Source organism: Neolamprologus multifasciatus, chromosome 15, assembly GCF_963576455.1.
Source record: "Neolamprologus multifasciatus chromosome 15, fNeoMul1.2, whole genome shotgun sequence".
NCBI classification, from domain to species: Eukaryota; Metazoa; Chordata; class Actinopteri; order Cichliformes; family Cichlidae; genus Neolamprologus; species Neolamprologus multifasciatus.
This window is the reverse complement of record NC_140453.1, coordinates 29,477,350-29,492,670: the sequence shown is the minus strand read 5'-3', so window position 1 is coordinate 29,492,670 and position 15,321 is coordinate 29,477,350. Positions and strand designations below refer to the sequence as shown.

Below are 15,321 nucleotides of genomic sequence, written 5' to 3'. Positions count from 1 at the left end.
GTTTTTGTTGTATTTACTCCCTCTTCTTCTTCTGCAACTTCTTAGCTCTTTCTCTGATATTTCATATCATTGTTATGCAGATGATATTCAGCTATATATCTCTTTTAGGCCACCTGATGTTTCTAAGCTCCAAATCCTGCAGTCCTGCTTAGATTCTGTTAGAGATTGGCTGGCTGGTAATTACCTTCAACTAAATGCTGATAAAACGGAAGTCATTGTCTTTGCTCCTGAGAAATTTGTTCCCCTCGTGGTTAAAAATACATTACATTTCATCCAGCTCTGACGCTGGACACACACGTTAAATCTTTGGTTCGCTCTTGTTTTTACCATTTAAGAAATATCGCTAAGCTGAGTCCCATTGTGTCACGTTCCGAATTGGACATGATTATTCATGCTTTTGTTTCATCTAGCTTAGATTATTGTAATTCCTTGTTTACTTGCTTAAGTAATGCCTCCCTGGAACGACTGCAGGGTGTTCAGAATGCTGCTGCTAGGCGTCTGATAAAGCATCATAAATACTCCCATGCCACTCTCCTGCTGATTCAACTGCATTGGCTCCCTGTCAAGTTCAGGGTCCAATTTAAGATCATAATCATGACTTATAGGGCCCTGCACGGTGTAGCTCCAACTTACTTAAGTGATCTTCTTCTTTCCTATCACCCCAGCAGGTCCCTGAGGTCTTGTAACCAGGGGTTGCTGGCTGTCCCGCATACAAGGTTAAAAACAAAAGGTGACAGAGCGTTTGTATCAGCGGCTCCCAGACTCTGGAACTCGCTCCCTTTGAGTTTGAGATCTGTGGACTCAGTCATGTCTTTTAAAAAGCAGTTAAAAACCTGTTTAAACTCGCTTTTGGTGGATTTTGTTTTGTTTTAGATTTTAATGTCTGTTTTCTGTCTCTGTAAAGCACTTTGTGATTTTATCTTGAAAGGTGCTATATAAATAAAATTTTATTTATTATTTATTTATTTATTTTATTTTGCATCTCATGAGCCAGTTGTAACAGAACACACAATGAATGAAGTGAGTGGAGATAAGTTATTTTAACTAATTTGTTGAGGAAGGAAATCCACGGGGAAATCAGCGTGACACAGACGGATGATATGAGCTAACTCTCCTGCTATGTTTCTTTCTTTGAAATCGCAAAGCTGTGATTCTATAGAAGTTCACTGAATTCACAAAAGTTAAAGATTATTTGGAGACATCAAATCATAAACAGAAGGGGCTGTCTCAAAAAAGGTGAGACGCAGTGGATGTGATGTGGTTAGAAAGTGACAGATGTCTCCTCCCTCAGCGGCAGGAATGCCTCAGCAGGCCGACACACGTCCTGCTTTAGTCTCAGTGGATAACAAGCCTCCGACAGTCTGACAGAACAACAGAGGACATGAGAGGATACCGAGGCGTCAAGTACACCTTATTCATCTTCTGCTACTTCTTTTGGGTGAGTCTCTCCCAGTTTGAACAATTTATTGTTTAAAAAAATGTAGCATCATACTTTCATTGGTGCGTGATAGTAGCAAACCTGTTGCATAATAGTGACTAAATGCCTCAGTTGCACCATAACAGAGCTACAAACAGCATTTTAATATTTAATATGAACTCATTTATCCTTCCGATTTTATTTAGACATGTTGGATTTAACAGGAAGCCAGTGAAGAAAAGCCAATATCAGAGAAACATGCTCTCTCTCTGTTAGTACCCTTACTGCAGTTTTTAGGGCAGCTTGATGATAATAAACTACAACAATTGTCCAACCTAGAAGTAATAAATCCATGAGCTACTTTTTCAGCGCCACTCTGAGACAGGATGTTTCCAAAGCAGTCCTACACTGTTTAATGTGCAAATATTTAACAAATCCAACATTACTGGAAGCCAAGTCAATGCCACCTAAAGTAAGTATCTGGATTCTAGTTTTAGGGCCAGAGTGGCAGCTCAGATGGCTAAGCTCCTCATCCTTCCTGTAACGGAAAGGCCAGCCACCCTTTAGAGAACGCTCATTTCCACTGCTCGTATCCGTGATTTCTTCACCCTTTTCTGGGTGAGGACCATGACCTCAGAGTTGGAGGTTCACCCAGCTGGGAAATTACTGTAGTTTAACTAACTGGTGTTTGTCATCTGGCTTCATGAATAGAAACTGGGGATCATCTTCATAGCAATACAAATCTATGCTGTGTCTTTAAATGATGCTGATTTTTGTCAATATGAAATAATAAGATCAAGAAAAACTCCCTCCAAAAGGTATCTGAGAGGAAACAAATCATCAATAGTAAGTAAGTAAAATTTATTTATATAGCACATTTCACAGATAAAAATCACAAAGTGCTTCACAATAAGATCAGACATACAAGTTAAAATTAATTAAAAGCCCGTTTGTATAAAAATGTCTTCAGCTGCTTTTTAAAGGAGTCAGTAGAGTCTAGACAGAGAGTCCCACAGCCTCGGTGAAAAGCTCAATCCCCACGTGTTTTAAACCTGGTACGTGGGACCACCAGTAGCCTCTGACCTGAAGACCTAAGTGCTCGGGATGAAGCATGAGGTTTCAGCAGGTCAGAGATATACTGGGGAGCTTCACCGTGCAGAGCTCTAAAAGTTACAACGAAAATTTTAAAATAAACCCTAAAATTTACAGGCAACCAATGAAGAGAAGCCCAAACTGGAGCAATGTGTGACCTCTTATTTGTACCAGTTAAAAGTCTCGCCGCTGCATTCTGTACAGACTGAAGGCGATCCAGAGCTGGTTTGTTGAGACACGTAAAAAGACCGTTACAATAATCCAAACGAGAAGAGATAAAAGCACGAATCATCTCAAGTTCTGCCTTTGACACCAGTCTGAGTTTAGAAATGTTTCTTAGATGATAAAAACAGTTCTGGACAAGTTGTTTAGAGTGTTTCTTACGAGACATTGAACTGTCAAATATAACACCTAAGTTTCTGAGACTCGACTGAAATGAAGGGTCTAAAGAACCGATATGCTGACTAATTTCTGAGAGCATGTGATCAGGTGCAGTAATCAAAGTTTCTGTTTTATCTGCATTTAACTGAAGGAAATTGTCATTTAACCATTGTTTGATTTCTGACAGACAATTATTTAAACAAGACAATTTATAAAACTCAGAAGCTTTGAAAGAACAGTACAACTGAATGTCATCAGCATAGAGATGATACGAAATATTATTGTAACGTCTGATAATGTGGCCTAGAGGGAGGATATACAGCAAAAAGAGAATAATCTCCAGCAGGGGAGGGTTTATTTCCCATGAAGGCCAGAAAGATGGCGTGTACAGAACGTAACAAAGGAGGTACTCTGTAAAAATAACCAGTTATCTTTCATATGTCAGGTTTTAGAGATGGACATACAAATAGTAGAACTCAACAAAACCGGAGCACACACTTCCTGGTCTGTTATCACAACTGAACGCTGTTAGTATTTAGCTGTCAGCTAAAGAAGCCACATCTCAACAGTGCAAACTTTATTATAAGATTTAATATATATTTTTTCACAGTTATCCAAGTGGCCTTTAGAGGAACTGCAGGTTTTGATGCTTCCACAATGGCTTTGTTTTTCAGCACTAGAAGCTGTAGCTTGCTCCCGGGCAGGCTTCCAGAAGCTGGCCAATCAAAATGAGAGTGGGCTCTTAGGGAGGCATTTAAAGAAAGAGGCCAAAACGGGTTGTTTCACAGAGAGGATGAAGTGAGGGGCTGTGTGAAGGGCCAGGATAACAACCACACTGATACACTTTATATTTAAGATGATGTTTTCCAATAAAAATCATCTCTGTCAAGTATTTTTAGAACAGTTTCAGAGATAATCTCCATTTATACTTACATGCCTTTTCGTGTATGGTGAGAATGTATGTGCTGGTAAACAGGAAGCAATAGAAAATACTACAGAGGAGGAACAATAGCAGAAAGTAAGAGCAGAAATGTATCTTCTTGGACCGATAGTCAGTGTGGGGAAGGTTACTTTTAAAATGTATTCCATTACAGATTACAGATTACATGCCCCAAAATGTATTCTGTAACGTATTCCGTTACGTTACTCAATGAGAGTAACGTATTCTGAATACTTTGGATTACTTAATATATTATCATGCTGTTTACAACTACATGAATGTACTATTGCTGTGATTTATTACTGTTACTGAAGGTCCGCGGCTCCGAACCGTAGTAAAGGGACCTCTGGCTAATACGTCAGGTTCGTGTCGGGCTCGTAGCCGAAAACTAGCTTTACTTTGTTGTCTGGGTCAACTTTGCTAGCAGAGACAGAGAGAGGCGTTGAAAGGCTGCTCCCACAGAACTTATTGTTTCAGAGGAAAACACGAACACGGTGTACAGTCGAGTCTTAATAGCTTACTTACAACTGGGCTCGTCAGGCTCTCTTCTTGGCTGCAGTGGTTATTATTATGTTTACATGCTTCCAGCTCCCGTTTCTGCTCGATGACAGCTCGTACTTTTCCTTTTTCTCCCTCCCTCGCTCACAGACACATAACGTGTATGGCAGTCCATTCTCCCTGCAGCACGGACTACACTGCCCATGATGCTACATTCTTTAGAGCTATACCTGTAGCATTCTGCCTGTTAGCTTAGCACAACAACAACAAAAAGGCCTCTCTCACCCAGGAAACACGCAGAGAGAGAGCGTCACCCTGTAACCATGGCAACCGTAACGCTGCCTGGAACAACAGAACGTAGCTGTCAAACAAAACCCAAACAGTCCTGACCCGCCACAATATGAAACAGGGAAGTACCACCGTGTAATCCATTTATTTCAACAAAGTAACTGTATTCTAAATACCACCTTTTTAAACGGTAACTGTAACGGAATACAGTTACTCATATTTTGTATTTTAAATACGTAACGGCGGTACATGTATTCCGTTACTCCCCAACACTGCCGATAGTGAGATGAAACGTAAAGCAGGGAAACATTGGACTGAGGCTTGTTTCAGAGTAAACATGGTGGCATACTTGGGAGGCACTGTGAGTGTGACATCCATCGCCAGCAGAAGCCACAACTATGTGAAAACAATATGTCAGTTGAACTGCTCTGGTCTAATTTGTGTGATTGATAAGACCCAATCAGGATGCAAATCTAGGTGTTCATGTCGTCATTTCCAAGTGGGCTTCGTCTCATCCAGGCTAAGCCACAGAAATGAAAATGATGTTAATTCCAGTGACAGTAGAGCTAGTTACAGCTGTTCCTCTGTGTTAATGAAATCTGCGTTTCTCTGTGACTTTGCAGGTTGTGAGTGCCGTACTTATAGCAGTGGGGATCTATGCTAAGATTGCCAGAGAGAAAGGTAGGTTAGTTTAGTCCTCTTTGAATTATTGATTTTTTCTTGGCATTATTAAAAAATGAAAGGAATTTAAGCCTCATTTCTCTGCATTCTGTCTGAATGTTATCTTTATTGTGCACAGTCAAGATGGTATGAAGGTTTGTTTCGGCTTTGTTTTGTCTAATTCTCACGCATAGATATCTGGTAACTATCTCTAGATTTTTGTACCTATCTCTAGATGAGTCATAGGGTGGGTGGAGCCAGGCTACGACCTGGATAGGTTGTCAGTCTACTGCAGGTACAACACAGAGTCTGACAACCATTCACACTCAGATTCATACATGTGGCCAATTTCGAGTCACCTTCCATGTTTTGGACTGTGGGAGGAAGTTGATCAAGTTGTCATGGAAACAGTGTGAGAGTGTAACGGAGTCTCTTGATATGTAAAATATTAATTACTAATGCCAGGGTTATAAAATCTGTCCACACAGTCACTTTGTGAAGATTCAAACTAATTAAGCAAAGATTTGTTTTATGGATTGTGAAAGTCTCCAAGTCGGTGGAATGTCCTGGAATAACGGCCGTGTATGAATGTCGGGAAATCAAAACAAGGCTTGTTGATCACATTCCTGAAGATGAGCCACGGAGTTCTTCAGACATGTTTCAACGTTTACTTGCTCTTGTGTTATCACTGATGTCGAGGTGAATGTTGGCTCGTTCACAAACCTCTGGGAAACAACTGGGTCAAAACACTGAGGCAGACTTTGTGAAGGACTTTTCCAGGATTCCCAAAATGACCTTTTGGGTTCCAGGGTCCATTTTGGAATCAGGTTTACGTCGGGGTAAGTTCTGCTAACAATAGGTAAGCGAGGACGTTTAGCCATGTCTTCACTTTTGGAAAGACCTTAAAAGAGATTTTTCAAGGACTTGGGTTTCGGGTCCATGTTATGATCATGTTTAAGTCGGGATAAGGGTCCTGGAAATCCATGATATCCACAAACATAGAAGAACATATACTGTGTGTGTGTATAGATGTGGTTGACACCCTGACGGTTGATCCCGCTCTACTGTTGATCGTCGTCGGCTCTGTGATGTTCCTCATCACGTTCCTCGGATGTTTCGGGGCGCTGCGTAACACCATCTGCTTGCTGAAGACGGTATGTCAGTGTGCTGGTTTTTATCTGGTTCTGACTCTGGCCGTCTGTTCTAATCAGCTCCTATTTGCCCTGCAGTTTGTGGGACTCCTGGTGGCCATTTTACTCTTGCAGATCGCAGCTGCATTCGTGGGATACTTTTTCACTGATACGGTAACAAGACGTCGAAAAATCGTACTAAACCGATGCAGTAAACAAACCAACGTGACAGTTCTCTTGTTTTTCAGGTGATGGAGAGAACTGAGAGGCTGATGATGAAGGCAATTGAACAATACAGGGAGGACCAAGACCTGGAGAACGCCATTGACTTCATCCAGAAGAAGGTGAAGACGAGTTTTAAGATTCAGTAATCTTTCTTTTTTACGGTTGTGATGACTTCTGCTTCACTGTGATTGCAGTTCCAGTGCTGTGGAGTTGAAAGCTATAAAAACTGGTCCCGTAACGTCTACTTCGAGTGTTCGGACACCAACCCGAGTCTGGAGGCCTGTGGAGTTCCCTTCTCCTGCTGCATTCGCCTGCAGAACCAGGTCAGAACCAGTCAGTGAGCCAGTCCTGGATATGTCTGGGATGCCTCAGGTGTCCCAAGGCTGTTCCATTCTTTACTTGAGTAGAAATACAGATACTTGTGTTTAAAAAATACTCTAGTAAAAGCTGAAGTACTGAATCACCTTCTTTACTCAAGTAAAGGTGAAAAAGCTCTGAAATGTTCTCAAAGCAAGGACAGTTCTAGCATGGATGTTTATGCAAAAGCAACTGAACCCTGTGCTGTATTAATATAATAATAATAAAATAACATTATACATGATAATACAAATGTTCAAATCTAAATTCGGTTATGTAGGACACACGAGTGACTTTTTCAGTTGCCTCAATAATGGCGTCGTTGTAAATGGTAAGTTTTCCTCTTCATCCAAACAGTGGGCAGCGACTGTAGTGCCTCCACGTGGGGAAAAGAGTCACAACTAACAATCGTTTCTAATGTGAACTCAGATTTTCTTTGTGTTCAGGCTGTGATCAGCTGACCTGCTGGTCTTTGTGGATTTATAATTGAATTTAACAAGATGTAAGCAGATGTTTCATGAGCTGATTTCCCTTTCCTTCACTAACAGTATGCAGCATTTTGTCTTTACACTAAATCAGCGCTCCCCAACGTTTTTTGCTCCACAGACGGTTTAATGTCAGACAATATTTTCACAGACCGGCCTTTAAGGTGTCGCGGATAAATACAACAAAATAAAATGATGCGACTGAGACAAAAACTGTGGTGTTTTGTAAATATAATAATAAATATTAATTCACTGTAATTGTGTAACTTTATTAGCAGCGTCCTCCTGAAGTGCACCAACAACACTGAGAGTAACATCCTCCTCTCTGCCCCTTAACCCTTTAAGACCTACCATAGAACCAAGTCCTCCAGAGCTTATATTATATTTTTACATGCTGTGGAGCCATTTTTGGGAGCATTTCAAGTTGCTATACATCAATACAACCATTACAGCCCAAAATTTAATAATATGTCTGCATTAAGTGCATAGAAATTACATAAATTGCAAAAAAGTGCAATAAACTACAAATTTTTTTTTAATTGTTTTTGTTTTTTTAACATATATTTCTAGTTAGAGAAATTTAAGAGGCTCATCCCTCAAAACTGTAAATACAAAAAAGTTGCACAAAATAGTTTCCCACCACAGGAAATTTATTTTGAGTGTCTTCATAGTTTTATTTTTGAAATACACCAATTTTTATATACTGCAGGAAAAACGAAAATAAATATTAAAATGCAAATTTGCAAAAAAGCAGCATCTGCATCAAAATAAACTATTTCCAGCAGTGCAATATGAGTCCTAAGCATCCCAGAAACGACACAGAAAGTCATAAAGTCAAAGATAACTTTTAAAAACACCAGTATAGGCTCATGAGGCCCTGATGGTAAAAAACTACATTTCCGCAAAATGACGACACTTCCGGTTTCGGGCAGGGGACATGCGAAAGTTCACGCTGATAGAGGTAGGAAGTGTTATGAACAGCTGATCGGATCGGCAAAGCTGTTTCTGGAATATTATGTTTTTGTTGCTGCAAGTGCTTTTTATGCAGTTTTTGCAAAACTATATGTGGAAGGAAACTGTGACCGAGGACAAGCTGATGGCATAAGATGGAAGTACAACTCCTCCGGTTTCATATGCAAAAAAAATTATTGCGCTAGCTCACATGGTTGCAGAGCTACCGCGATTTAAAAATAGTTATGCAAAACAGAGTGTGCCCGCTCCGACAGGTTTTAAAGGGTTAATGCACTCTGGTCGCTATGGTAACGCGTAAATATTTATTTCAAAATAAGACGCACAACAACAACAACAGGAGAAAGACCAGGGAAACCGATTTAACGATAAAAACCCTGAAAACCATAAATTTCACACCCGAGCCTCGACCCCCGGGACGGTACCGGTCCGTGGCCCGGGGGTTGGGGACCGCTGCACTAAATCATATACAGTTGGTATAACGGTGGAATTCAGTGAATTAATCTAAGCGTCATCAGCTTAAATACAAACTAATCTCTGCTACACTTGAGTAACTCAACACTGAGTACGACAGCCACTGTGTTTGTGGGATTTGAAATTATTTGCCACCTAAAGTCGTTACTCTCTTTATGCTTATTCTTCTCAGTAGCTGCAGATCCTTTAGGTTCACCTTTCAGGTAGCGTCCTTGTGGAGAGCTAGCACTGGAGGCATTCTTAAAAATGTCAAAAAAGATCACACGTGACACACCTATGGTATCAAATGTAAATGAGATTTTCAGAAAATTTGACGGTCAGAGGTCAAGTTTTCTGAAAATCTTGTGAATACGACTACTCGAGGACAAAATTGTAAAATTGATACTGTAGGTGTGTCTACTCGGAGACTGGGAGGCAGTGCTGGCTGTTCCCAGTCCAGCTCACACCCTGTTTGATGGGCAGGATGAAACAAGATGAGCTGAAACTATTGATTTTCTTACAGGTGAACGTTGAATCCATGCACAAATTAACTTCTTGTCCATGCTGGTGTTCAGTGCATCAAAGGCCTTTTTGTGTTACCTTAAGCAGCTTCTTTCTTTTGCAGACTGTACTGAACACCATGTGCGGTTATGGGATGCAGCAGCTGGAGGAGAAACTGGCCCGTCAACACATATTCACCATCGGCTGCCTGGATAAAATTGTCTGGTGGGCCAAACACAATCTGCTTCTGGTGGCTGGTCTGACCGCCGGCCTGCTGCTGCTCGAGGTAACACTAGTGAGCGTTTGGCTGCAACAAAACCTCTGAAGTCACTGACAGCAGTTTCTGATCTTTGGTGTGTTTCCTTGAGCAGGTCTGCATGATAGCTTTGGCTGCTGTTCAGATCTGCTGGATAAAAAACGTTCTACAGCAACAACAAAGAAAAGCAGCTCAAAGCAAATCGGAGAGGAAGGAGAGCCTCTGGTTTCCTGCTTTTGCAAACCTTAATGATGAATAAAACCCTTTGTTGAGAAAGTGGGGGATGCTGTGTTTACACTGTGAATTTATAGGTTTGAGCTGTGGATTTGAGGTTTGTACAGTGTGTGAACGCATCGATGCTGGGCTCCAGGAGGCAGTTGAAATACTACCTGAAACTCAGTTTTGTCATTTTTACGTAGCGCTCAGTGTTTCTATTGCTGCCTTTCTAGTAAACAGAATTTATAATTCACCAAAAAGATCTGAGTTAGTCAAAACATGACATGAACAGATATGTTTTTTATAATGTGAAAATGTTTCATTATCATATCATGTGCAAGCTGTTCTTTGGTCAGTGAAATAAGTCAGTCAGCCTCGTTCTGTCCAGTGTGAAGGCTTGTAAAGCTTAAACTAAGCATAGTTTTCTAACATGCTAATTAAAAAATGAGTTAATGCTGTGAAAGCCTGATGTATTTCTAAAGCTATCCAAGTACGCTCAGCCCCACTCTCCTGGCCGAATAATCTCCCCGACCTCCTGATGCCTGCGTTGCATGTTTATCAGCCAGGAGACTGAAGTTTGCGTCCTGTTTGTGGGACCTTTTGCAGCTTTTCATCCCATTTGCTGTGTTTTTTTTCACCTGCCTGCATTAAAAGCTACTCGGTTTGGGCTTGTGACTCTGGATACAATGTGACTCTTTACACTGAGGAATGACAAACGCAAAAGGACACCTTGTGCATAACTGAAGCACACCTGCTGCTTTCATAAATATTCATCATGCTACAGCCCAGCGATGAGAATGACCTGCATTTGACATGGGAAGAGAATGTGTTGGCTGTTTGGCATCTATAAACAAGAAATGAATGAACATTGAAAGAATATTATGTGCTTACAAAACTAACTAAAGTCTTTATTTTGATCTGTGTTTATTTGGCTTAATGTGCCAATACAACCGGCCTGGGGAAGTTTTGGTGTAAAGAGACTGCAGAGAATGTGTCTGTGATTGTGTTTGTACTGTTTATACTGTTACTGTTTATATCCTATAATGTGATAAATAAAATACATATTGTGATAGAAATAGATAAAAATAAGAGCTAAATTAACAAAAACTATAAAACTGTGTTTGTCTGTACGTCTGCTATTAGCTGTTCAAACAGACTAACCTCTCTCGTCAGGTTGCCAGTCTATTGCTGGACTAACCCAGAGAGACAAACATTCACATCTATGGCCAGTTCAGGACAACCAGTTAACCTAACCCCATGCATGTATCTGGAACTCATACAGACAAACTCCAAACAGAAATTATTATAAATTATTATTGCATGAAAAGGCTGCTGCTGAATGATACCTGCAGAGATGGCATGCTTACATGCTGTTGGGGCGGCTGTAGCTCAGGAGGTAAAGCAAGCCGTTTATTAATTGGTTAGATGGAAAGTACTTAAAGTGTAAACTGAACTTTGCTGTTTGCTCTTGTTTGTGTCTACATTAGGATGAGGGTTGGGTCTCTCGGCAGGTGTATATTGTGAAATTATACAACAATACATATCAGGCCATGTTGCAGAGAGAGTAAGCTACTGGAGTACTTCTACAAAACCGGAATGAATTATGTGCAATATATTACATTTATGAGTAGAAATTCCAATACTGCTGTTAGTACTCAAACGCTGCTGTGCATCAGTATATTAGTGTTTCCAGATAGTTCTGAGTTTTCCCTCAGCTGGGAGAGTGTGACTGTTGCAGTTTATCTCTAAGATTGAAGCATCCTTGCCTTTAAGTATTAAGCACCTTGAGGTGACTGTTGGTGTGAATAAAATGAAGCTGAACTGAATTGGACACAAAATACACTCCTGGAAACAGGTAGTCATGGCAACAAAGACAAAAACAGTGAAACAGGAAAACAGAGAAGGAAGATGTGTGAAAAAGCAGGACACTATCCCCTCTTTTTTTTTTTAATGAAAAATGTGTATTTTTAAACTCCTGAATAAGCATAATAAACCTGGTGTGAATACATTCTCACATCAGAGCCTCGTACTTTGATTATTTATCTACTTTCAATATTTTTATATTTTATTTCATTAAAAAAGTTACCACATTTAAAATGATTTTAACTGGTACAAGCAATAAGAATAAAAGTGCATTATTCACAGGGTTACATGCAAAACTGTAATTATTTGTATACCTTTGTTGTATATGGAAGGTCAGAAGTGGCAAAATGAATTGAAAAAAATACACAATTTAATAATTAATTAACTGTGTCAAAGATAAATTAAAATATGTCATAAATAAATAATTAATTAAATGTGTCAATAGTTAAATACAATTTGAAATAAATTAAAAAAGTGTTTTTTAAATGTTTTAAATCAAATGAATGGGCATGTAATTAATTATTGAAATATTTATTCAATTAATGAATGAAACATTTAATTAATTATTAAATTGCATATTTAATTAATTCATTTTGTCACTCCTGGCCCTCCACAGTTGTACAGATTAAACATATTATACAACTGCTGGGGTATAATGACCATCTGAGGTGCTTTTAAAGTCTTTAAAAGATGATTAAAATTTTGTAAGAAGCTGATTCTGTTATTAGAACATACTCTTTTATAAATGTTCATTCCTGTTTCATACTTTGTAAAACCTGCACTGACTCTATTCCACACTGGTGTTTCCAACCAAACAATGATCTGATTGGACTGGATTCAGTTCTTCGTGCATTTCAGTCTCTGTTCCTCTAGTGCCCCCTGCAGGCTGCATTGTAAATTCAAAACTTGGACAGCAATCATACCAGTGACCAATCTCGTTATCTTGCTAGAAGTCTCATCTTGAGTTACAGAGTTGCAACAAGGCTTCGCATCTTTTAATTTCATTTAATTATTGCTAAGCTAAAACCTCTGAACATCAGGTCATTTTACAACGTGCCCATCTGCTCTGAAGGATTTGCATGCTAAGTGAAACTTACAAAGCTAAGAGACCCCCTGGTAAGCCTGCCTAATCCCTGTTGTTCTTCTCAAACTAATTAAGTCTTCATAGTACCTTTAATCTGTGGTGGATTATTAGCTAAGGCACCTGCAGTTGCATGTCGTTGGACGGATTCAGTCCCGTGGCTCTCACGCTTGCTTTACTGGATTAATGGCTGCAGTGCTTTGTGCAGGTAAAAATAACTGCAGCATCGAGCTGCAGCAATGACGTCCCTTTACTGTCCAACCTGAACACTAAAAAACTGCAATTACTATCAGTGTTCTACTAAAAGCCATAATTCATTGTACACCGGCTGGCCACTTTATTAGGTATACTGTTACATATACTGCAATCATGTGGCAGCAAAGCAGTGCAGTATTGTTTAAATGCCACAGCCTACCTTGGTTTTGTTGTCACTCATGTCTTTATGACCACAGTGTATCCATCTTAAGTTCAGCCCAAAAACAAAGGAAAAATTGCATTTGGTGAATTGTTTATTTATTGTAACAATGCTTAGATCATTGGAAATTCTGTTTATTTCCCCTTAAATTGAGCTACATTTGTAAGAAAAATCCACTGGTGGGTTGAGCAGCAGAGTTGAGTGGGTTGCACCCATGAAAAACTTCCATTGCCAAACAGATTATTCTGCTGTGGAGTTGATTGTGACTTTTGTGGTTTATTGAATTAGATGATTGAAACAAGCAATTTAACAATTCATTTATTTGCTAAACCGTGGCCTCAGTAGCGTGTGGAGCACAGCAGCCTGGCACCTCGTCATGCTGGTCACCAGCTCGGTCATAAAGATGGCATCCCATTCTTCAATCAGCATTTATTGTAAATTAGCTGTGTTTGAGTAAGCTGTTTGACATTAGCAGATAAATATTTGGCAAGTTTTCCATTGCTGCATTTTTCAATCTGCCACAAAGTGATTCTGGCACACTGTCGGGCAACTTAGTAAGAGAAAGCAGTCCTCTACTCACACAGTATAGTCGTGTCCAAATTCATGGGCTGCATCCTCCTGAGGACCCGGCCTTCGTGGTCTACGTGGGCCGGGTCCTTAACAGGTCGGGTAGGCCGGAAGTAAACGGCTGTGAAATTGGACGGTCGAGCCTTCTGACTGTCTCGGTGGAGTTTAATAAACTCGGCCGTCAGCTCCTTGCTATCTAAAATATAACAGGACACTGGCGTAAATTCTCGACCGTCTCACACTTCTGTTTAATCAGTTTTCTGTTTGACGTTTAGTCAGCTGTGTGAAAACCACCCGGGGGATTAATGAAGTTTTATTTAATTTTATCTAATCTAATAACTTTAATCTCAGCCAAACTGATTTCCTCACGAACAAACAAAACACTGAAAAAAGCCCAACAATAACATTTTTAGGTTGTCTAAGTGACTTATATATTACGTTTAACCTGAGCAGCGAAACTCCGCGGTGATCTGAAAATGACGTGCCGGCAGTTGTGCCGTTCTCGGCGGCTTCAGTGACCCTCGAGCTCCCGGCTAGCTATCGAGCTGGTGGGTAACAGACGTCTCTGAAAACGTCGAAGCACTTTTGCAAATATGCGATATCTTGATAAACCGAGCAGATATTTGATGTTTACACAGCTACTTTCTCCCCTGAAAATGTGTTAAAAGTTTATTTTGTGACCCAGAAAGATTAATAAGAGTAATTTTAAAACTTAGTAGCGGCCGCCATTGTTGGAAACTGAAGTTTGGCTGGGCCGCGCTATGAATTCTGGGATATGGTGGGCCACAAAGGACACACCCGACCCATCCTTCAAATTCGGGGAAAAGGAGGACGCATTTGTCGGCTGCATTTGGAGGAGTCTATGAATTTGGACAGCCTTCGGCGCGTCGCTGTGACGTAATCGGTCTACAAATGCGGCCTCAGGAGGACGCAGCCCATGAATACATACACTATACTATACACGACCTGTATAGTGTGAGTGGGGTCCTGCTGACTTCATCGTTAGTCTAACCTCAGATTCAGGAGAAACATTGTGGTTTTTATCCTGTTACAGAATGCTGCATCAGGTCTCTGTCCTTTCAAAGATATCTGAAGGTGCATCTGGGTTTTATGAACTTTGTGAAGAGAAGGTGATCATTTGCATCCCTCCTTTGTGAGGTGCTTTGGCTGTGTGGGTTGTCCGACTTGTTCCCACAAGACATTTAGTCGGAGTACAACCATTACAAGAGCTTGGGCCAACAATAAGTTGGACAATAAATATTGGGTAAATGGTAAATGGACTTGTTCTTATATAGCGCTTTTCTACTCTGTCTGAGCGCTCAAAGCGCTTTATACAACTAATTCATTCACCCAATCACACAAGCACTTTTTTCTGACCTAAGTGCTAAGTAGTCTACCATTCATACACATTCACACTCCGATGGATGCATCGGAGAGCAACGCGGGGTTAGTTTCTTGCCCAAGGATATTTGGCATGCAGACTGGAGCAGCCTGGGATCGAACCACCAACCTTCTGGTTAGTGGCTG

General features: G+C 40.3%; 1 protein-coding gene across 2 annotated transcripts; it reads left to right on the top strand.

Annotated features, from left to right (window-relative positions):
* Positions 1 to 975: 975 nt before the first annotated feature.
* On the top strand, positions 976 to 12,209 carry LOC146502387 (tetraspanin-33). 2 transcript variants are annotated; one of them, XM_085134034.1, is made up of 8 exons: positions 976 to 1,438; positions 5,240 to 5,297; positions 6,306 to 6,430; positions 6,506 to 6,580; positions 6,655 to 6,750; positions 6,832 to 6,954; positions 9,521 to 9,682; positions 9,768 to 12,209. In XM_085134034.1, the coding sequence occupies exons 1-8, from the start codon at positions 1,382 to 1,384 to the stop codon at positions 9,909 to 9,911; spliced, it is 840 nt and encodes a 279-aa protein (XP_084990160.1). In that variant the 5' UTR covers positions 976 to 1,381; the 3' UTR covers positions 9,912 to 12,209. The 2 variants fall into 2 exon arrangements, with proteins under 2 accessions (XP_084990160.1, XP_084990159.1); XM_085134033.1 differs by having other exon boundaries at positions 981 to 1,438; positions 6,826 to 6,954; positions 9,768 to 12,206.
* Positions 12,210 to 15,321: the final 3,112 nt, after the last annotated feature.

Coding starts and splice junctions, on each gene's coding strand:
- LOC146502387 (XM_085134033.1), top strand. CDS start 1,382: ATGAGAGGATACCGAGGCGTCAAGTACACCTTATTCATCTTCTGCTAC. Junction 5,298..6,305: donor TAAGATTGCCAGAGAGAAAG/GTAGGTTAGTTT, acceptor GTGTGTGTATAG/ATGTGGTTGACACCCTGACG. Junction 6,581..6,654: donor GATACTTTTTCACTGATACG/GTAACAAGACGT, acceptor CTTGTTTTTCAG/GTGATGGAGAGAACTGAGAG.